The sequence below is a fragment of the Thunnus thynnus genome, chromosome 15 (genome assembly GCF_963924715.1).
Source record: "Thunnus thynnus chromosome 15, fThuThy2.1, whole genome shotgun sequence".
Lineage (NCBI taxonomy): Eukaryota > Metazoa > Chordata > Actinopteri > Scombriformes > Scombridae > Thunnus > Thunnus thynnus.
The window spans coordinates 26,947,765-26,971,435 of NC_089531.1; the positions used below are offsets into that span (position 1 = coordinate 26,947,765).

The 23,671-nt window shown below is 41.7% G+C and overlaps 1 protein-coding gene across 3 annotated transcripts in view; it reads right to left on the reverse strand.

The window, feature by feature from the left end:
- Window positions 1-23,671, reverse strand: part of ptprua (protein tyrosine phosphatase receptor type Ua) — a 229,801-nt gene that overhangs the window by 108,470 nt on the left and 97,660 nt on the right. For all 3 annotated transcript variants that reach the window (XM_067611584.1, XM_067611582.1, XM_067611583.1), the window contains exon 3: window positions 3,603-3,874. In XM_067611584.1, coding sequence (XP_067467685.1) covers window positions 3,603-3,874 — 272 coding nt within the window. The remainder of the gene's footprint in view (window positions 1-3,602; window positions 3,875-23,671) is intronic.

The window sequence follows — 23,671 nt, forward strand, 5'->3', positions numbered from 1 at the left end:
AAAGTCACCAAATATCGTGACAAAGTCACTAAACTGGTAATTTTGTGCACTCCATTAGTTTTCAGGATCACACACCGGACGGGTCCCTGTGGAGTCCTTGGCTGGGGCCATCGAGTTGCATCAAGGGCTTTAGAAGGTCTTCATGATGATCAGTTACCAAAAGTGCTTGATAATCTTGTCAAAATCTTAGAAGCCAATTTTTCACTCTGGCCCACATCATGACAAACATTATGATGTGCTAATGTGATACCTGTGAAATCAACCATGTCTCCCAAGTAGCTTAATGGCTCCATCGTCCATGCTGACACTTGAGAACACATATTAGCATATCTTTAAAAGGAGAACACTAAATACTAAGTATGACTGATATGAGGCTATATCTAGCAGTTTTGAGAATCATTCAAAGTTGCTGCTGTAGAAGACGCTAAATATTAGCACGGAGCATTAGCGCTAATGATGAGCTGGTGACATAGTTGATTTTGTCCCTATAACTGCATCATTTAAAAGGGAATTCCACCAATTTTAGACATAAAGGACAGTTCACTCATTATGGGGACTACCATTCTGTCTGTGAACAGTTGTGTAATTTCTTCTATGCCTCTCAAACAGCTTTGTCAAGCCTGTGGAAATAACCCCTGATGATATCATCTGGGCTTTGAGAATACAAATATATCAAAAACTCTGTTACAAATTGGTACATGGAGTTTGAAAGACATGGTCATATAAAGAGGGCATGGAAGGAAGGAAGAGACGCTATTGGTTGCATTATAGTAAATGTAGGATTCAGCATTTTGGGGGTTTGAGTCAGGATATCTCAGCCTCTGCTGTATCAGTTACCGCTATTATTTTTTTTTAAAATCTGTCTTTTGCGATTCCCCACACTATAAGTGTGAGACTAAATCACTGGAGTGCTCCTTTAATGGCTAAGTTGGCCATTTAAACAATATGCCAAAAATTTAATTTTAACGTCTCTAGACAGATCTTTCCACCCCGCTATCATTAAAATGTTGGATTAACCAGAAAATGGTCTAATTTATAGCAGATAATAAAATGGACATCTGAAATCCAGAAATATTGGCATAGAATTTCAAAACCTCATATCAGTGAGAGCCTAAATGCAAAAGGCCAACAACATCTCTGATCACAGTCCAACATATCTCTGTAGCAGTCTGTCTTTCCTGAGGGGTGTTGATGCTCACTGATTAGATTTTTTTTATTTTTATTTTTTTTAATTTTTAATCTCTACCACCACTACCACCAGCAGCCACACACACATACACACTTTCTCCTAGCCCTTTGAAGTGGTAGTGCTCTCCCTGTGTGGATCTGTCCCTCTGCGGCCTGCAGGGGCTGATGTGCTGGCTGGGAGTGCTGGACAGTGATCTTTATCGATGGGTCTGGATGGATGAGTGGAGCCCTGTGGGGTCTGTGTTGAGCTTTGAGTCTTTGCAGTAGGAGCTATGGTGAGGAGAGGGGGATTGTTCCCAGGGGCAAAAAAAAAAAAGAAGAAGAGAGGAACACTGAGGAGCGGCACTGAGCCTCACTCTGGGCTCACTCCTGTCCCTCTTCAGACAGTAGATGTAGACAAACTCTGCTCCTCCAGGGCTGTATTTAAGCCTTCTTCCCTCATCTGCACAGCTTTACCTGCTTCATTACCTGCTGCCCATCATCCAGGTTTATAGGACAAATAAAGCAATCTGTCCTGTGTGTACATGCCTGCCAGGTAGACTTTAGAGAACAGTGCCTTCTCATCACTCAAGCTGCTTGGACATACATCACCAGAGTAGTAGATTACATTGCTTATGCACGCCTGTCCAAATGGTAAACACTGCGGCGCTAAGCAAACTCCCCGCCTGGGCCGACTTGTCTGATTGTACACCTCAGCATCACCCTCTGAGAACACTCGCCTCCCTACCTCCGCCTCCTCCTCCGCTACGGTGTGTGGCAGGCAAACTTCTAATGTCCCTACAGAAGGGAAGAGAATCATTACTTTAAATCAGTTTGGCTGTTTGTGAGAGTCACTCAGGACAGGAGAGCTGAGGATGGTAAAGTGCAGGCTGTCCTCATTGATCTGCGCAGCCCTCTAATCTCATTAACTGGCTCTTGATTTATTGAGATGGGGCCGAGAGTGCGCCAAGGTTATGGAAGCAAACACCCGGCGTGCTCCCCCGCACTGAGGGTCGCATGGAATTGAGGTCAATTGACTGTTCGGCGGACCCACACTCCCACAATCCCTTACACCAGTCATTGCCTCCTCATTAACGCCTGTTTTGGGGTGGGGTGGGTGTAGGAGGGCGGCAGGCTTGGTGGGAAGAAAGAAAGCATTAAGGGATAAATTATCGGCCGTAATGAGGTGAGGCGGGGCTGCATCCAGTCGTCAGAATCTTACAAGCTCCACAACGGCGCTAATAATGCAGCACCAACAATACAGGCATCAAACGAAGCTATTGATTACACTGCAGCAAGCAGGTAAATTGACCAATAAATAAAGATACAATCCAAACACAAGCCCACTGTAATTACACACCTATTGAGCCGCTGTGGTATATGGCACAGCTGCTACTTGCCAGTTCTTGAATGCGGTTTTCAATGATGGTGAGGATGATAATAAAGCTGCTGAAGATGACAGCAGACACGTTGCAGTATTTGGTGACCACTGAGCAGCTCAATGGAGCAGCTGGTGGTTTAGTGCCTTGCTAGTGGAAAGGGCAGCAATAGTGTGGTTCACTGTCTGACATAACTCTTCATACATGTATAGAATAAACCTTAATGAGTAATGTTGTTAGGTTTTATAATTAAATAATAATTATTATATTATTTTTAATTGTATCCAATTATTGCTCAGCACTATTATTAACCTTCTCCAGTGACTTTCATCTTAATCAGCTCCACCATGTGACTGAGTGCTGTCTGTAATCAATCTAAAGGCATCATATTCATCATATCACAGGTGAACACCAGCTGATAAAGCCGCAACTGCGACGATTATCTCCGTTATATATTCATGTATTCATTATTTTTTTGATGACCGATTAATCATTTATTCTATAAAACATCACATATAATGAAAAGCGCCCGTCACCGTTTCCCAGAAGCCGCACTGAAGTCTCATTTAGCCTGAATAGCGTAACAAATATAATTTAATTTTATACTGATGAGGAATGAAACTGAGAAGGGCGCGAAAATGTGTTTTATGTATCCATTTGTCAAGCAGTGACCAGTATGTGTCACAGCTTGACTTAATAAATGACAAAAGCTACAAATCTATTATTAAAATCGTTTAATCATCTGGTTTTTTCTACACGTGTTAAACACAGAAGATGTGTGGAAGCTTTCGAGTTGTTTAAAAGGCACCTTTGACAGAGCTGGGCTGTGACAAAAGTAAAGTAAGGAGTCATGCAACTACTCTAATTCATTTTGCTGGTGAGTAATTACTAAAGAGATATAATTACTTTTCAAGGAGATGATTGCATTTTTGAAGTAACTTGCCCAACACTGTTTCTGACAAAATGGTACATAGACGCAACAGCTGACATGACTACTTCCACCTCGGTGTTGGTGGGGGTAATGACCTCATACGGTATTAGCGTCAAGGCTCTCACCTGGTATTCACTGGGCCAGAAAGTGCTGACGGCGAGCTCCACCTGGTGCCACTGCCGGCCCTGGGAGCCCGAGATATTCCACACGGCGCTGCCCTTGGAGCCTCCGTTGACCCTGATGTAGACCTGCAGGTCTCCTGGGCTGTGGCCGTCACGGCTGTATAGGAAGTAACTGAACTGGATGCAGTGGGTGTCGTTCTCACTGAGCGGGAGCAGGAGCAGCTGAGCCCGCTGACCCCCGAAATGTTGCGAGGAATTGACCATCATGAAGGACCCTGGAGGAGGAGGAGAAGGAAGATAAGGATTATGTAAAGGTTTTTTTCAAATATCAATTCCAGGCGCTGCTCATTTCAGTCAAAGTATAATTGACAGGCTCTCACTGACAGCTTATTGAGATTACGTGAGCAGATTAAGTGCAGTTTGATAGTTTTGTTCAGCAGAATGACCTTGCCTGCAAAGTAAAGACTCTTCTTCTAAAAAAAAAAAACCTACATACATTACAAATAACAGCCGTTTCAGCATTGTAACCTGCCAGACAGCGCTGAGTGACGTGAAATAAAAAAACAAGATCCAACTGAGAACATCTGCCTTTTTTTATATTCAAACCCCCTGAAAAAAGAGCCAGAGAGCCAAAGTTGACAGGCTCAAGGTTGTTACTCAGAATATCTGCACAATCCTCTCTCTGGCTATTTGTCTCTATTTTGTCTGTCTCTGCTTCTTCCTGCTTCCCGCTTTCACAGGACTTCCATCAGTTTTGCAGCGCTTCCTCAGATCTAGTCTGTTCAAAGCAGCAGCGCTGGGTGTCAGATTGGACTTTCATTCTGGACTGAGGTTCACAGAGTCACTGCCGGCTCCTCTCATCCCTGCAGCCCAGCAGAGATCTCCCGACCATGAGAAGAGCGTCACAACGGAGGGAGGGGAAATAAATGTGGAGGTCTGCCTTTTACTGTGGCCTTCACAGCTGTAGGAAGCTCAATTTAAAGTGGAAAAAATAACTGGGATAATAAAATAAAAATAACTTTTTTTGGTGCCTTTTAGATGCCAATTTAACACTGAAAACAACACTTTTTATTTCAACATGAAATGCTATTAATACTACATCCTGGAATCCAAATTTTTGAAATAATCTCATATATTATATCTTATATCAAATAAAATATTTTTTCACCCCAAGTCATTGTTTTTCAAATTCTGGATTGTGAACCAAACATGACCTGATGATCATTTATGTTTGTTGAGATGATCACAATGTCAGATTATGATCACCACCTTTACAGAACTTTTTTACATCCTGCCTGATGTGCAAAGGTGATCAGGCACAAGAAGACAACAGTGTGACTGAAGATGTTATAAATGTCAAACAAGAAGTGACATCTACTGTAGTTCTCATTCCTACGGAGTTTAAATGCGTTTATTGTAAGCCGCAAGCATGCACAGTAAGAACAAAGGAAGCTAATACATAACTCATAAATCAATTAACTTTAAATACACATGTCTGGGTTTTGATTTAACAAGGAAAAGTTGATGGTAACTAACTAAATGAAATTCTAAACACAAGCAAACCTGTGATAGCAAATCTTTGCAATGATGCACTGTCTTTGTACCCCTCGGGCACAAATTGTGTCAAAATTTGTACCCTTTAATCTCAACATCATTACTCTGTCGAACCAAACATACAAAGACATCAAACACTATAAATCAGTGGAACCTTTACACAGACAGACATTTTTGCATGATGTGTGTAGGATCAACATCAGTAAATCCACTTTGAAAACTTGAGATCTTCATCAAAATGATGACTTTATTAGTAAGTTTTTACATCTACATCTGTGTGTAAACCACAAATGTTGAGAAGCAAACAAAGCTTGTAACTCCACGTAGCAGATTCACCATACGTCACAAAACATATACCGAACAATTACAATAAGCAAAACAACACAAGAGTGTAAAATCAATGACACTGTTTCTGTATTTTGTTTGGTGCTATTAATATTTTTGTTGACATTACTAAGGCTCAGAATGTCCCATCAACTGGAACCCTGACAATATTTACATATGGACTTTTTTGCTGTACTGAAAATTACAAACTCAATTTACATTGTAAGTTTTTTTTTTCTATAGAAAGTCTCCTAGCGCATGTATTGTAATTGCATGCAAGATGATGGTATTTCTGAATAGCCTGACACACATAAAGCTATAAGCCTTTAAATGAAGGAAATTAAAAGGAAAGCACAAACACCCTGGTTTCAAAGGGTTTCAAAGAGGAAATGCTGGTTAAACTTGGTAAGAAATATGTAAAAAGAGCAAACTGTATGGTCTGATCTACTTTATCACAGATGGAAAAAATAACATATAACTGGTTTCCACTTTTAAATGATTCTTCATCCATGTGGAAAAATTTCATCTCAAGCAAGCAGATGCTTTCAAAATGTTTCACCGTAACGTTCAAGAAACAAATCCAGTGATGAACATAAACACAGGGAAACAGAAGGACTGGCAATAAGCTGTCTGTGTTTATTACCTTGGACTGGTTAAAGCGGCCTTGGGGATCACATAGTTTCCTCCCCAACTTCTAATCTCCCAATCATCATCATCATCAGGTCGACTCTTTGATGCTGCCGGCAGGAGGGAGAACATGGGCTAATTGCATGTATAACCTTCACATCCAGTGTGGTGCGGTTTGTTGCTCGAGATGTCTTGGGCGGACGAGGGGAGGACAAGGGATCGTGGGTAGTGTAGTTGCCTAGGTACTGTAGTTGAGGGAGAGTGCAATCAGAGCCCTGCCTCCTGCCATTAATCATACCGACACGGTTATTAGGCCGTAATGGCAACCGAGGGAATGCTTAAACCAGAGAGATGGCTGTAATACTCGCGCACTGACATGCTGGACACATATCAGCACACAAACACATTCTTCTCTCATACACACACACACACATACACACACACAGTTTACAAGCCCAGAAGCAGACGTAGATCCAAGTCCTGATGACCTTCCCTAGAGAGAGAAGTGGCTTCTTCTTTCAACTCTTCCTCTCTGTCTCCTGTCATTCCTCTTCCTCTATCATCTTATTTTTTTCCTCTTCTTTCTGTTCCTCTTTTTCCACTTCTACCTCTTCACCCTCTACTTCCACAAGCTCCAGATGATCTAAAATGAATTTAAATAAACAATCTTAAATAAGAATAAATAGTTTGCCATCTGTTTTCTGTTTTTTTAAGTAAAGGCAAACCCAAGCGTGAAAGAAAAATATCAGTGAAGCTGTTTCATTAACAGGTGGTGCGTAGACTCATTTTTATCAAGAATCAGAGCCGTTCCAGGAAGTAATTGGTGATTTAGATTTTAGAGTGTAGCGAACTGGAGACAATCCTTTTACTCTTTAATGTGCTCTAGAAAAAAAAAGAGATCCTCCTCTGAGTGTAGCTATTTATTTAGACAAAATATGGCAAAGTGAAATGTGGAATGAACTCAATTATACTAAGTGTGGTTCGTGTTGTCGAGTCATTTTTCACGTCTCACCCGTGATACAGTCGCATCATTTGGTATTCAAAAGAAAGTCTGGTTTAATGTATAGCCTGGAGTGTGCCTGCTCGGTCAGCAGCTCAGCTTAAGGATTACACAAGGACTTTTGATTTCTTTCATCATGGAAATGGACAGTCCCTCGGTTTAGAGAGATAGAAGAAAAGGAACAGACTGAAAGCCTGGTCCGATCCATGGACAACCTGAATATAAAGAGATTTAAAATGCGTGTCACAAAGCCTCTCTGACCACTGTCCACTCCCTCCCTCCCTCGGCTCCCATCTTCCCTGCCCCAAAAGCACGGATGAGACGTCAAACTGCCAGAAATATCCTATGATAACAAGCAGCTGCTGTCCTTTGAGATCTCGCTGTATTCTTGGACAATGCTGATTTTTTTTTTTTTCTCTCCCTCACCTGCTCGCAGGCGAAGCCGGGCAGGCTCTGGCTTAGTCCGCCCCCTCTCTCTCCCTCCCTCCCTCCCTCCCTCCCTCCATCCACCGCTGCCGCCACCGCTGCTGCTTTGATGTGCGAGTTCTCGGGGGGGCTCTGTGGCTAAATTGCTTTTTCTTCAGCTAAGAGTGCTGGACCCCCTCATTGTTGGAGGGCAAGTCTCCAACTGTCCTCATGACAGGATTGCATTGGGAAGATTGGGAGGGGTGGGGGGGTGGGGGGTGATGCAGACTGTGAAGAAACAGTAAAGCAGTTTTTCTCATTATATCTGAATATCTTTCAGCATCCTATTTGGTAAACCAAATATAGACAGAGCATCTAGAGCATTGTTAGTTGTTGTTGAAAGCTCCACTCTTCATTAGATTCAGCTGAAGCCACCTAGTGGTTGAACGAGCAAACAACAAGACTTTAAACAGTATTTTCATTTTTTTTAATTATCAATCTTATGTTGTAGTTCTAAAGTTTACCCTGTAAACAGAATAAATGTGTGCTTGATGACAACTTTTATCAATACAATAACAGAAGTTCAGCAGTATGTAATTCTTGTAAGTAAAAGTACCTTTGCTCTGTGTGTGTGTGTGTGTGAGAGAGAGAGTATATATACTATATTATTGACTGATGTTTTGAATTGTTTGTATTTCAGAATGAGTCTCTTTTTCTCAATAGTCTTATAAAATGTAGGTTTAAAAAGAAATGATGTCATGATTATCCAAATATATAATGATATACTGCATTTTATTACCCTTTGGTCAATTACAGAAAACATAATTTAAACAGCAATTATTATACTAAGTAAAAGGTAACATTTGATTCCACTGAAGATGACGGCAGTATGTTTTTACTTCCCCCACCTACAGTCGCCTGCTCTCTTCTTCTCTTTCATTGCATGGGGTCTAAAACTCTACAATATAATAAACTTCACACCCACACATTTGACATATTACTTTATAAAGTTGTCACGTTAGCAAACAGTTGCCTATTTACACATCCAGCGAACATGGAGCACTATCAGCATTCATTTGGAATCATGTTTCTGTCTACCTGGCAAATGTAAGTCCATGTATGTAAATGTAAATCCTTTCAGCTCTGTTTTGGTCTCTATCAACTCCTCAGAAAGATATCTGTCTGTAGTTTGTTGCTGGGACAATTTGGCAGGGCAGAAAACCAAAACAATGAGCTGAAAGATGCTAAAATGCTCATCAAATAACTGCAGAGTTGGATGATTATTCTCTCCGGTGACATCTCCCACCTCGCACGTCATCATTTGACCCATAGTTCATATAAAATGTTGATTAATGCAGCTCTAAGTTATTAAGTAGCATGATATTATGTTTTTTTTTTCTTCATAAAGAAGTGAGTGAGAGATGAGCAATCAGCTGCTGAAGGTTAGAATGCTGGCACAAATTCTTCAAAACAGGTTCAGTGTCACTTTTCATTTTAGCTTGAAGGAGTAAGTCAACATGATTGATGCAGTAATTAGAAACTTGATAAAATTCATGAAGATATTAACGGCTCTGATAACCTTACTCAACATCCTTGAGGACACCTATGCACAGAGACACATACTGTATACGCACACACAGCTCAGTGTAAAAAAAAAAATACATCCAATGCAGAGAAATTCTCCATAAATCCATAAAGGCTGATAAGGCTCCATCTATTCCTCCCATGACCCTGCCAAGGGCGAGGGAACATGCATTAAGAGATTAGGGGACGGCCTCGGCTCCCTGAATTCATATCAGAATGTGGGGTGGGAACCTGAGTCATAGGTCTGCCCGCTTTTATCACACTTACACTAAGAAAAACGGAGTGCAGGCAAAGTGGAAGGAGGGAGTGCAGCAAGACAGAGGGAGAGATAGCGAGTGCTTTTATCTTTGTTTGTCTCCGTCATTTTTCTTTAGCTTTCCTCCAACACTGCCATCAATAATGTTTTGTATAACTCAGGCAGCCCTATTTTACACAATGACACCATCTTTCGTTGGAAAAGGCCAAGCAAAACCTGATGCATTTTAATCAAATTTTATATATAACATTTTATACTTCCCACAACCACCTCCACTCGCTGTGAATAACAGTTAAGTCTTTTTTTTCTGGGGGTGTTGATCGAGATTGTGTGATCGGTGAGAGAAAGCAAGACTATTTTCCTCGACCCTCCTCCTCCAGGGCATCTGGAGAAGGTCATCCAAGATTTTCAATTTGGACTCTAAATTTGGTCTTTCTGTTCTTCATTTGCTTTCTCACTTTTACTCTTTTTTTCTGATATTGCAACCCGGAGCCACGGTGACCTGAGATGATATTGAACGTACAAGAGAAGTGAAGTGCGGTGAGCATAGATGATTGGGAGAGCACAGATTGGTCTTACTGTTCGCTCCTCTTTGTATCTGCGGCTGTAGTGTGTGATCTGCTCGGCTGGCGGGGTACACCGGAGCCGGGGCTTGTTTATTGGTGCCAAAACGCGATGCAGATTTTGCCATTTACAAAGTGACACAGTGCTTACACCGTGCAAATGGGAAATCTGCAAACCAACAGCATCTGGTCATGAATGCGACACTGACAGAGCCTAAACGCCCTGCAAACAATACGAGTCTGACTGCAGCTGACAACTCGAGCTAATGAATTCCCCAGGTGAGACTCAAGAGCCCAGCAGACAACCTGGAGACCGCTGACAACAACAGAGTCATTACTGTGTTTCTACACTAACGCTTCCAAGATGCATGGATTAGCACCACATACAGAGTGAAATGTGCCAACAGTCTATGCAAATGCTGCATTACATGTACAGCACTGGAGTAATACCTGGGCTCCTGTTCCTGCTGCAAGATTACACACACAGTACATATACCTTATTACTGTCTGTATGTTTATGTAATCTATAAGGAATACTTGAGTCAAATACTGTCAGAGAAAAATGTCTACAGGAGCTTCATTTGTTCAGTGGAACCAGACTGATTGGTACCAAAATCTCTATGTACACAGTGATTGAGGGACTTTTGCTGTTTGGGGATTATTCAACATAAGATTGCAGCTCTGAAGCAAACTTTGCTTGGTTATTATAAGCTATACATAAATAAAAGATTTTTACCACAATTTTACCTTTGTTGAATTTTAATTGGTGATTAGGATTATTGGTTATCTGAATAATTGAAAGGATTCATCTAGAAACACTGGGCTGTGAGATGAGATCTTTGCCCCAAACAACAATGTCTACAACAGATGACCAATAGTCATAATGTACAAAGTATGAGATAAGACCTTGGTTGACAGATACCAGCATTTCCTTTATGGAAAACAAAATTTGTCCTGTAATGCTGTAAAAATATGGGTCCTCACCGTTACACCATTTTTCCTTTTATAGTAAATTATAGTGAATGCCCCAAGATGTGATGTCACACTGGGGGTGAAATACTGAGTCATCAGTAGGTTATTCTGAAGCAGGTTACTACACCGTATGATCTCAACTAATTAAAGATGACCCACCAGCTTTTTCTAGAGTTTTTAATTGTATCACACGGTCAGACAGGGACAGAGTTGACTCAGTTGTCATGGAGATGAATCTGTTGTCATGTCAGCTCAGTAGCTGTTATGATTTTATCTATAGCATTTAGAATGTCTTATCCATGTTGGCTTATTAGTTAACAATCTGACCTCGGCGTTAACATACAAGGTTTTTTCAAAGTACTATTTCCAAGGTCATGGAAATGAAGTTGCTTTACTCCGTATGCTAATGAAGACCATGTGATACACAACAGTTGAAAGTCCCAGAAATAGGCTGGTAAATTGGGTTAGGATTGTTTTGTCAAACATCTATGGTAATTTTAATCGAGGAAGCTAGCGCTAATTAGCTGATTAAAAGTTGTTGATGTGTAAAGGTGACAGCCTGGACAACTTGTGATTCAGCATTTCACAGCCATATTGTACAATATGCCAGTTTGTCAAATAAACTAAGAAAAATCAAACCCCCGCCATTTTCCAAGCACTATTCCTGCAGCATCAAACAAGATTTGTACAGAGAAATGGAAATAAGACTGGTTGCAGTCCTAACCAGGCTCAACATTTGTTCCTAAAATACAATCACAGCATTGTTTCAGGAGGAGAACATGGTAGCAGAGAAATTGGATTGGCTGTGGCTGATAACCATGAGAAAAGTTAAGTTGCGCCAAACTTTTCTCGCCAACAAGCTTGTTGACCATTAACACTTCAGCACAGTTTCCCTCAAAACGGTGCTCAGTAACACAAGATGGACTGCTTGCTCGCAGCATGGATTCAAATGGACTGATTAATTCCCCAAAAATAAATCTAATCTTGACGCCAATCTTAACCCTTAACACTGGTCCGAGGTCAGAGTCCAGGCCAGCTGACAGAGACATGAGCGTATGGAAGTGGGTTTTGGATGCGGGGGAATCTTCTCAGTGGCAGAAATCAATAGTACATTAGCAGCCGCCCCGGCGACAGCGTGTAGGCTGACTTCCCTCATACAACTACCAGCTCTGCACCCTTCTGCTGCATCTTGATATATACCACCCACCCTCAGCCTCTTCATCTAACTCCTGTGATTTAGTGTGTTTCATCTCAGCATCCCAGAGGCCTTTTGGGGTGCTGGTGCTCGCTCTCCTCTTCATGCCAATATTTCTCGGTCTCTCTGGCCTATTTCTTCTAGGTTTTTCTGGTCATTTAGTAAACAGAGCATGTCATTTCCCAGGCCCAGCTCTTTCCTTTTACTCTTCTCTTGTTGTTTAGGATCAGGGCTCGGGCAGGGACATCCTGGCTTAACAGGTACACTATCAGGGAGCTCTCCCCTGAGGCGCCACCTCCACTGAGCAGAATGATGTATATGGACTTTTAGAAATATAGGTTTTAGAGTACATCGATCAGCATGCGTGGTGCTTGGAAAGAATGGGATCTCTGGAATAAGTGGGAACATATCTGTTTTCTTGCTGTGCTTGTTTTTCTGACAATAATCGAATGTGAGACTATCACATTTTTAGTCCACTATACCACTGATAATGTAAAGGGCAAAGTACTGAAAACTAACATCTGCAGAGATGTAACAGAGGCCTTGTACCAACACCTACAGAAGAGTGACAAGATGCTCTCAAGCATTTAACTAGCCTACTGGTGCCCAGCCTGGGGATTGGAGGCCCCATATGAAATACTGAAGGGTTTAAGGACTTAAGAACACTTGGCTGAACTTCTTATAGGCTGTAGACATACTGAATGCAGTATTACTTGGCTGTAAAGGTAAAAAGTACAATTTTTCCCTCTAAACCGTAATAGAGTAGAAGTATAAAGTTGCACAAAAAGGAAATACTCAGGTACCCCAAAACTGTACTTACATACAGTACTTAAATCTGCATTAAGTAGGTTTTTTGGCAGCCTGGGGGCTTGGAACAAGCTGAAAACACAACTTTGTCATATCATCACCTTATCACCATATCAGTTGATATGAATATGGATGTGTTAGCCAGCATACATATTGAACATATATAACATACATATTTACACATCTAGATATGCCGATACGAAGCAACATTATTCATTTAGAACAATATATCAGATAACACCTACTCTATATCCAATATTGACTCTCCTTTTAGCTTTGTTTCAGTCTGTCCAAATCTTGAAATCTATGAATCGTGAAAAATATCTGTCTCTTTACCTGCCTAATTCTCACTATGTTCACCAGCTCCTTTGTTGTTTCTGTCTGTTGTTTAGTGCTGGGCAGGTAGTGTACAGTAAGTTTACAAGAGCTTCACTGGCTTCAGTCTCTTGCTGCTGAAATGAGGTTTATGAGAGCAGCTTTAAGTTAATTCTCTATCCACCACTGTTGACTTGTATTATATGTTAAAGTAATACAAATAACTATATTTACTATATTAGAAATATGTTTTCTCATAAACCTTGTCTCATCATAGGCAAATAACACTATAATATAATGCCACATTATTATTATTTCAAATTAATTTTATGGAAATAACTGATCTTATAGGCAAGTATTTCCCTCTAGACTTGCTCTATTTATTTGTGTTACATGTTTTCTGTTTTTAATCTGTGCATGAGCAGGTTAAGACTTGTCTGAACTGCAAATCTTGAGGCTGCGGTGCTTCTCCGTGGCAGCAAGTCGATGATAATGTAGTTTTCTCTGCACACAGTTGTCAGGATGGCTCGGAGCTTAAGGTAATGTGATTTCTGGTCTGCAAATGGAGGCACGCTCTTCTATCTCACTCACTCTATCTCAAAGCAGTTTTGTTATTAGTTAGTTAGACTTGTCGTTAACATCGTAATACACAGATTGTACGTTTGAATTTGCGCAAAGTATGTGTATGTACACGCATTGACGGTATCAGACCTTTAATTTTATGGGTGCAACACTCATCCTCCCTCACCATCAAACTACCCAGTGATGAAAAATGAACAAATAAATAAGATCCTACATCCTAAAGCTAAAAGTGACAAATGTGAAATTATTTTATTTATTTTTTCGTGCCTGTCTTGAACAGCCGTATAACTTCTTTCTTGAGAGCTACTAATGGATGTGACAGCAGTTGCGCTCCTTCAGGGCGAGAAAAACATATCCTTCAGAAAGAATCTGTTTCAGACGGACATATTATCACTTTCTTGATAACTCCTAATGGGTGTGTCTCCGTGCTGAAAATAGAAACAGCTCGAGCGGCCATAATGTAACCATCACAGTCAGGACCCTGAAATTTCTCAGACATCAAGTTGTACAAAGAGGTGAGGGAAAGGGTAGACTTACAACATCCTGTAAGTGCAAGGCACATTACACAATGCAACATGAGAACAAGTACTCAGGTAGAGTAACCTGAGGTAAGGAGAGGAAGAGGCCGATCGATAAAAACAGGTCCTGCGGAGGAGCCGTCCTGAGTACTCGGCTTTCGTCCTGCTTGGCAAAGACAAACAAAACCTTCCATTCCCCAATACCCATATCCTCTCAAGATAAGCTCGTTTCTTGGCTGTATTTGCCCTTCACTGATAGGGACCGTGAGAAGTGGGTGGGAAGTTTTAGGCCAATAGCCTAAAATCAGATTTCCATCAGTTGGTGCAGTGCAGAGCTAGAGCATCTGTGTGGAAGCGGAGGAAGAGTGTGTATAGGGGGTAGTGGGAGGGGGGGGGGGGAGTATTGGATCTGCCAGGCTGGATCAAGGCCCACTGCAGGTCCCACTCCCACCTACCCCCCTCCACCCACCCACCTCCACACACAGAGTGTCTGCGATAAGACCCTATCTGTTACAGTCCTACTGTGCGCCAGTGGCAGATGTGGAAAGGTAAAGTGCATCTGGAGGAGGGAGAGGAAACCATCTGGTCCAGATCACCTTCAAGCTGCAAAGACCAGCACTCCTTCCCCCTCCCACTGTCCCTTCCTTTAGCCCAGCCACACAGCCGTGACCCCGGGAGCGTACTGTCAGCCGGGGTTAGCGTAGGCAGGGAAACGCTGAAATGCTGAATGCGGAATCTGAAACAACAGCAGCAATGCCTGTGAGTTTGACGGTAACAGTAAGTGTTTGCCTGATACAGAGTTTTGAAGTAGCACAGATACAAATATGTTTTGATTTAAGCTGCTGTATTCATGCCAAATACAAAATCCTTTTCTCCTTGTAAAAAAACAGTGTTTCATTCATTGAAAATAATATAGATCAGCATCAATATGAAGTGTTCACAATTAAAGAAATAACTAACATCATAAAATAAATTAAATATATCATATAACCAGGAAATAGTGGAAAAAATCCAATAAAACTCAAAATGTTAGTTCATCCTGCTAATTTTAACGGTAATTATTGCAGGTAATTTATCTTTTTCTTTTCAAAGCCTGTTTTAATATTTTTGTCATGAAGTCTTTATCTGTCAATCAAGACATGTGATTGCAGGTTTGTTTATTCAAATATATAAAATAGCATCTCATGATAATGAGCTGAGTTTTCAAAATGTCAAGGATTATTTCAGCATTATATTACATACAGTATTTTGTCTGTATTTACTCATATGGTTATTTATGATTATTGATTTTAGGATTTCTTATTTATTCATTTCATTTTGGTATCTTTGGGCCTCCATATATTCAAATTATAACACTTTTGAACTCTGATTAGAAAGAACAACATTTAATTTCACAAGATGTACATTTCATCTCATCAGTAGTAGAAGATCTTTACTGGCAGTCAAATAAGTTTTCTTTTAAAAAAAAACTACAATGAGCCATGTGCTCTATCTTGAGAGTGCCTTAATTCCAAAAATCCTAAATGTATGACTGAGGATTAACATGATATTAAATGTTTCTGAATTTCTAAAAACAAAAATAGCTATCGGTGTGTAAGCAGATGTGATTAGGGGTTTAAATCTGGCAGTAGGGGGCAGACCAATGCTGCCCTGCAACATTCACTGAGGCTCTTTAAATAACAATGAGCCTGTATGTGTTCCTAATCTCAAGCCAAAACACATGGCACCCTGTTGGATAAAAAAAACAAAAAAAACAAAAACCAAACAGGGGTGGTTTAAAATTTAAATGTGTCATTGAAAGGCGGACCGTTATCTGACAGGGGCCTTTCAAAATCCCTTTTGAGACTGAAGCAACGGACTAACGGCTTAACGTACCACACACAAACGCTACGGCTGTGAGTTATTCAAAATCACCCACGCTTCAACCCAATTGGCTGCTAGGACGCACAAAGCCAGCCAATAACACTGGCTGCGGGATTCAAACGGGCCAAACAAAAAGCAGGCATTACTTGGAGTTCATTTGCTTGCACAGATGCACACACACACACACACACACACACACACACGCACATGGTGTTGCTCATTCAAAAGTCATTGCTCTGCCAGACACAATTGAAAGGCGTTTGTAATCCTGGGATCTTAATTCATATCCTGCGTGGCTGTGGTTTTAATGGTACAGCTTCCAGCAAATAAAGCCTTGGAAATTGAAATCAATAGTAATAAATCAGCATAATAAGCATCTCGGCTGAAGTTGGGAGGGAAAAGCGTGCGCCGTTCTCAAATCTATCATTTGACATTTATGAGCGGAACTCTTAATCCTTGGATCCGCTAACGGTGGGAGCAGAGCCGCCCGGCTGACTACAAATCATGGCAGGAGAGCAGACAAATCCATAAATATCCATAAAGGGACTGTGAAAGCTGACCCTGCACCCGCATCAGCCGCAGGTCTGTAATTACAAGCAAACGTAGAGATGAAAAACCCTGATGAAAGCCCCGCAGGGAAATGTCCACACAAAGTTACGCCAATTACATTCATTATTTTTCCCCTGCAAAAGAGACCTGAGCGTGTTTGGGTGCAAGGTCATGTGCTGTATTGTGAAATATGCTCCGGAGTGAATGACCGCGGACGAAAACAAGCTTTCCACAATAACGCATGATCAGCCGCGCAAAAAAAAAAAAAGCAGCGGAGGCATCCCAAGACGGCCTTCTCATCAGTTTTATTACAGAGAGCGGGGGGACTTGATTTAGGGCGACAGAGGTAGAACAACAAATAAAAGAGAGAGACACGAGTTTTCAAGCCATGCAGTTAGGGTAATTCCTTGTCTCTTCTCCTTTAGTGGCTCTCTGTGCAGCGCATGCAGATGAACTCAACGCCAACAGCCCCCTAGCGTGATCCTAAAATACCAGGAGAACAATAGCGGTGGTAGTGGCAGTGGCTGTTATAGTTGTGACAAGGCAGCAAGTGGCTGGAATTGAGAGGGTAAGGAGGGGGGAATACATTTTTGTGTGGATGTGAGAGTGTGTGTGTGTGTGAAGGGTTCAAAGAGGGAGTCCAGCTTTGTTCGCCGGCTGTTGCCCTCCTATGGGGGGAGTGACAAGGGGGGTGGCAGGGAGACAAAGGGTCCCAACAGACTGGAAACGAGGTAGCCAGTGACACACTAAATCCTCCTCGCTACGCACACACACACACACACACACACACACACACACATGCATTTTACACAGTCTCATGACAGCGCCCGAGCGGAGCAAAGAGGAGAAGGAGGGGAGCAAACTGGAACTGGGTCAAAAATCCAATTAATCCATGACAGCAGAGAGAGAGAGAGGGTTTGGAAGACACTCAGAGAGATGGTGTAGGAAAACCACAAGAGATGGGAAACAATACACCACTGCCCCTTGACCTGTGGTTGCGCGTTAGAGAGAGTGGTGTGTGTGGTATGTGGCGAGTGCATCCATATTGGATTGGGTTGTGTTTGTTATGCAGAAGTGAGTGCTACTGCTGTAACAAATGTACTTGGACAACTGGCATTTTTCCATATACCCTTTTGAAGCTCTCTGAAAGGATTATCAACTTCCCCAAATTGTACATAAAAAGCATCTCGGACTTTCTTTGTTTTATTTGGTGAGTGATTGAGGAGTGAGGAGTAGATCAAACGCTTGCGGAGTATTATTTCTCCTACCTCAGCCACACTTTTCTACCGTTCTTCGCTAATCTGTTCACAGCTTTGTACAAATCCCAACTCCTATGGGGGGGGAGGCAGAGCTGGGGAAGTTTGGAGGCTCACTACTGAGTGAAACTGGAGAAAGTGAATGTTTGGGTCCCCTGAGGATCTGAAGATGTTATTGTGGGTCGAACGGGCTGCGGCAGTGGGGTGACAGCAGGGATGTCAGCGGGACTGCAGAGCAGTCACTATGGGTGATAGGTGTCAGCTGGGAAGATAAATAATGTAATGCCTAAGGGATGTAATAGCAGCAGTACGATTCGAGCCGGTGACACTCCTAGGGAACGTTCCATTCTAATGGAAGACAAATTCACGGCCGTCAGCCACTGCTTCCAGAGTCAGCAGCCCACCAGAGATGGAAATGAAGGGGGAGAAAGGGAAAAAGGAGGTAGGAGGAAGACGAGAAAACTGAAGCAATATAACAAGATTTAGTAGATTGTTCTGTTAAGTCGGTCTGGCCTATAAACAGTAACCGAATCAGAGGAAAGAAAACTTCTCCTTCACAACTCCCTATGGCTGAGAACTTTCTGTATTTATGGTCACTCCCCAATCAGTGATGTCCCAGCAGGTGTTGCCCATCAGGTGTCAAAGGCAAAACGTCTGCAGCTTTTCAGGGTTCAGTATGGATTTACCCTTAAAACCTGTGACCAGTCCAATCTGAAAAGATAATGACTCATGATAGCATCTCCTTAGTGGTGTTATTTTGTCAGCTGTCACAAAGAAATCTGTCAGAAACCTGTCAGCTGTCATAAAGAAAACCCGTCACTCCCCGATGGCAATCAGTCAACTTACAGTCTTTTACCTCTTGGGTGACACTCAAACACTCACTGTTGGACATGGGACATTGGTTACAACTAAACAAAGACGATAATTTGTTTTGTTTTTGTAATAACTGAAACTTTTTAGCAAATCTCATAAAACATTTTGGCTGATACTTAAAAATCTACAGGAGAAAAAGTAGCCCAATATATTTTTTTTTCTGTCCACATTTGGTGAATCATCTAGTGATCATAATTATTTCAGCACTGTAGGAATTTTAAGCGCATCGCTTGGGCACCATCGGTATTTGTGTGTGAGCTTGTGGAGAAAAAGCTGAGCACTAGCTGTATATTGCAGCTGTAAGTCAACACACCTTGGCTCAGATCGGATCAGAACAGAAGAAGCCATCCTCGCTGGATCATCTACTAAATAAAAAGCTCGATGTGCTGCTTTAATTATTTGGTTTTCGCCTTGAGCGAGTTTGTTTTGAATTGTAAAAGTACCTACTAGGTTTTCTGTAAAACCAAGGTCTTGAGGGGACTATGTTGAACAAAAAGTAAAAGCTTAGATTTGATTAAAAGCGATTCATTGTTTCATAAGTTCAACAGTCAAATTTTCCACAAAATTCACAACCAAAGTGGACAAAACGCCACATTTTCGAGTAAACTCAGGGCGGTTTTGTGACTGAGAGAGAACGAAAGACTTCAGATAACCAAAAATACCATTACTCAATACAAGCTGTGTCTCAATTCAGGGGCTGCATCCTCCGAAGGACACAAAGTCTACAAAGACGTGTCCTTCGTAAACCTCAAAAGCTGAACTGAGCATTGTTAAATGAGACGGTCTGGTCTATGGAGGATTTCCAGCTGCATCACTAGCTGTTCCCGCCCTTACCCCTGTGTCACGAAGTGCCGCTCCTGTCTCCTAGCAACCTTGACAGCTGAAACAAAATATACATAAGGCCTAATATTCATAACATTGAATTTAATGACCTGCAGTTATTCCACTTCTTATGTACTTTATTTATGTTGTAAACAGTTGTAAAGACTGCTGTAAATGAAATAAACAATGTATTTAACAATTACTTTATTTCAATTAATTCACTGAGTATTTCTGTATTTTTCACTAATCTCTGGTGTAGAAGGAACGTGTCTATTCTGCTCTGCTCTCCTCTGCCTCTCTCTGCAGCAGCGTACTTGCTGACAGCACCAGCTCAGCTTCAACACACCTACCTGACTAATCTCAACTCAAAGCTCCACTAACACTTTCTTCTCACAAAAACAACCACATCGACAGAGAAATGCAGCAAATTATTTTACTCAGTCTAAAATGTAGCTATAATAAAACTGCAAACTGTTATGTAGCTTCATAAAATAAAATGAAATTTAATGTAGACTGATCTGTTCATTTTAATACATTTCCATTGATGTAAATGTGGTGATATCTGTAAATATAGAGCCCCAGAGGCAGCGCTGTTGTTCTGTCCAGTAAAAACATGAAGCTTCGCTTTACATTCAAACAAACTAATGTGGCAGCTACAATTGTTAGATTTCAACTGTGAGAGCAACATTTATCTTCCAAAAGGAATTATATCATATATCAAAATGCTGCAGAGACATTAGTGCCAGCAGTAAATCACCAAAGAGCTGAAGATCAGTTCATCGGATCATTTTCTCCCCTGCATGACGACGGTCGTTGACCGGCCCATCATCTCAGGAATCAGGCTGCTAGTGGCTGAGATGACGGGTTGGTCTCACCCAGATTAACAACCAGGCATTATTTGGATAAACTGACCACATATTGGGAATCTAAACGGTTTCCTTCTTGCCTGACAAAATCTCATAACTTAATAAAGTGACATATTAACAGTCCCACAGTGAAAATTGCAACAGCTTAGCCTGGCTCAAAATCTCCTCCTTTACTGCTGCCGTATGGTGCAAAATGCATTCCGGTAAAGGTTGGGCCACGAAGGATCCATCTGTTGGATCCTCCAATTTCTCAGCCGTATTAGAAGGAGCCTTCAAAATGGGACAGCCTTGGTCACACTGCTGTGACACACTCGGTCTTCAAATGCAGCCTTCAAAGCTTCGACCCTGAACTGAGACACAGCTACAGTGCATGCTAAAATGTTAGCATGAAGCACTGAATAAACAAAAGTACTACCATTCAACAAAGTGCATACTAAAATGTTCTTAAGGAGCATCAACACTAACGATCTAAAGGGAACACATGATTTTGGTAACAATACTGTCATCATTAACCAGGGGCGTGTGGTCCACTAAGGGTGCTGGGGCCCTTCCTGCAGCTCCAGTTGTGAAATACATATTTTAATGACAAATTATTTTTGTTATTGTTGTGTTGTGTGTGTGTGTGCATAATATTCAGTTGTTACTCTCACATAAATCATACATAATTACAGAAACGTGCAATGACTAAGGATAAAGTGCTGCCTAGAATCTTTGTGTACTGAAGGGTGTACTTTTCTCCACCCAATGGCATTATGTGTGTAATATTTTTGGCTTTTCCTCATCGCCCCTGATTGGTTGACAGCACATGCCGAAAATAATTGGATCTTGGGCGGAAAATTTTACACCCACGAAATGTTGCCAGATGGGGCGATTTTCCGTCCAATTGCTGCTTCCTTATTAGATAACATTTACCCACTGAAGGCAGGCAAAATGTACATGGATCATTGTGGTACTGTGGTGTTAACTGTAAAGTGAACATAACTGTTAACTACCCACCAAAAGATACTTTTTTAAACTTTTAGAAACCGCTAACCTAGCTGCTAGCCACCAGCAGCTGGCTCTCTGCTAGATGGTATGGCACATGCATACAAAGAGCCACCTAGGGCCGTAGCCTCATCTAGTGGAAAAGTCACGCCATGCCACTGTCATTAACTGTCATTAACTGGACAAAATCCCACAGGGACAGGGAAGCCTGTCACTTAAAGAAATGTGGTTCAAAAAAAGCCCAGACTGGACAGACGTACACGGAAAAGGAAACATGAAAAGAATGAAGATACGAAGACTCGACCCAGAAGAAGGAGGATAAGTCAATCGAGAATAGATGTCAACTGCTGGTTAGAAGAAGAAAGGAGAGAAAAAAAGAAGTAAAAAGGAAAGAAAGAAATGTGCAGATGGGTGAACGAGGGGGGTGGGTAGATTAATCTGTAGAGTTGAAGGACAGAGAGAATGAGAGAGAAAGAACAATGAATAAGAGGGTGAACTCTCTGGTGGCACTCATTTCTTGGGTCGTCTCTGCCTTAATCAAGGCTCTGGGGCACCCCCGGGTGTGTCGAGGCCCCTGGAATATGCTTCTGTAGTCTGCAGAAGGGCGATCAATCACAGCTGGTGGCCGCCACGCAGATGCTCTGTCGTACCATAACTTACATACACACACACACACGCACACTGAAAGTGACAGTGATGAATTAGGAAATGCTCAGACAGTTTAGGAGTCGCTGACTCTCCTCATCTGCATAATAAACTGTCGCATGATCTCATCTCACTTTGTTCCCCCCCGTTCTCCTCTCTGACTTCAGTTTTCTCTTCTTTCGACCTATATCTGCCTCTATCTATCAGGTTCACGCAGACATAGCTTAACTCTTCCAAGAGACTTTGGTGTTTCGGAGATGATGCTGAGTTCCAATTTGTTTTTTCATTATTCAGATATGCTACCAAAAATTGTACAGAGAATGGGATTTTGCAGACTCTCAATATGAGGTGACAGGACACTTATTTTCTCACTCAGCAACAATAACAATCCAAACAGAGCTGTGTATTTTTACCTAAAATTGACCCCTATTGTACAGCTTCAACTTGAATATAAAAAAAATTAAGATGTGCCTTCGGTGGTTTCTGGGAATACTCTAGTCTATGGTATTTCCTTTTGTGCCCCGCAAAGCAGAAAAAGTGCTGCTGTTCCCTTCCTGAGGAACCAGGGCACCTTGAAAATAATGAGATCCTGTTGGAGAGAAGACACTCTCTCATAACATCCCACCCTAGTTTTGTTGACACCCGACAAGGTCTAAAAACAAGCACAACTCCTCAACAGCAAACGAGCGGGAAGGGAGAAGAAGATTTAATACATATAAAGTCACACAGCAGCACAGCACGCTGCTGTTGTATGCCCAAACAGATGCATAAAGTTTAGTGGTTAGGTCATGGGTGCCTGGTTATGTTTTAAAATGGGGGAGCAAACTTGGAAAGATACATAATTGGCCGCCAACATAAAAGTCAACAGACACCTGCACTAGTCTAGATGAGTTAGATTGAGGATATAAAAACTAAGAATGCATCAATAATAGTATATAGTTGAGTGGATCAGGACAGGAAATGATTATTAGAAGAATGAAAGGGAAAGTGTGCCGCTTAGTAACCTAAAAACCTATTATTGGGAATCGCAAGAAAGTTTCAGAATGACAGAGACACAGAGCGTCCCCGTAACCATAGTAGCTCACTTTCATGCCTGCCTGCATGCGCATGGTGCGAGAGGAGAGACGCTGTGCTGCTACCAGAGGAGCAGTATGCATGGGAATACATTACTATATAATAGATTTGTGTATATTTCTAGCTTTCCCCCTGATGCTCTGAATAATTTGCTGCTGCACAGTGCTGCTGTTACGCTGTGCTGCTCTGTCTTGTCTGTCTGTGTGCCGTCAGCGTCCAGTTTTCGCCCCGCAACGTTATCAGTTATGAATTTGTTTTTCACTGTGTGCGAAAATGGTGAAAATTGTCAATTGCATGAGTTTTACATTAATGCATGAGAGAGTTGGCTGGTCTGTTAATAGCCATGTTACACTTAAAAGAGCCGACTCTAATTCGGCTTGTTCGTGAACATCCCATCGTCACAGCCAAATCCTGGAGTGGTACGTCCGCCACTTTCCG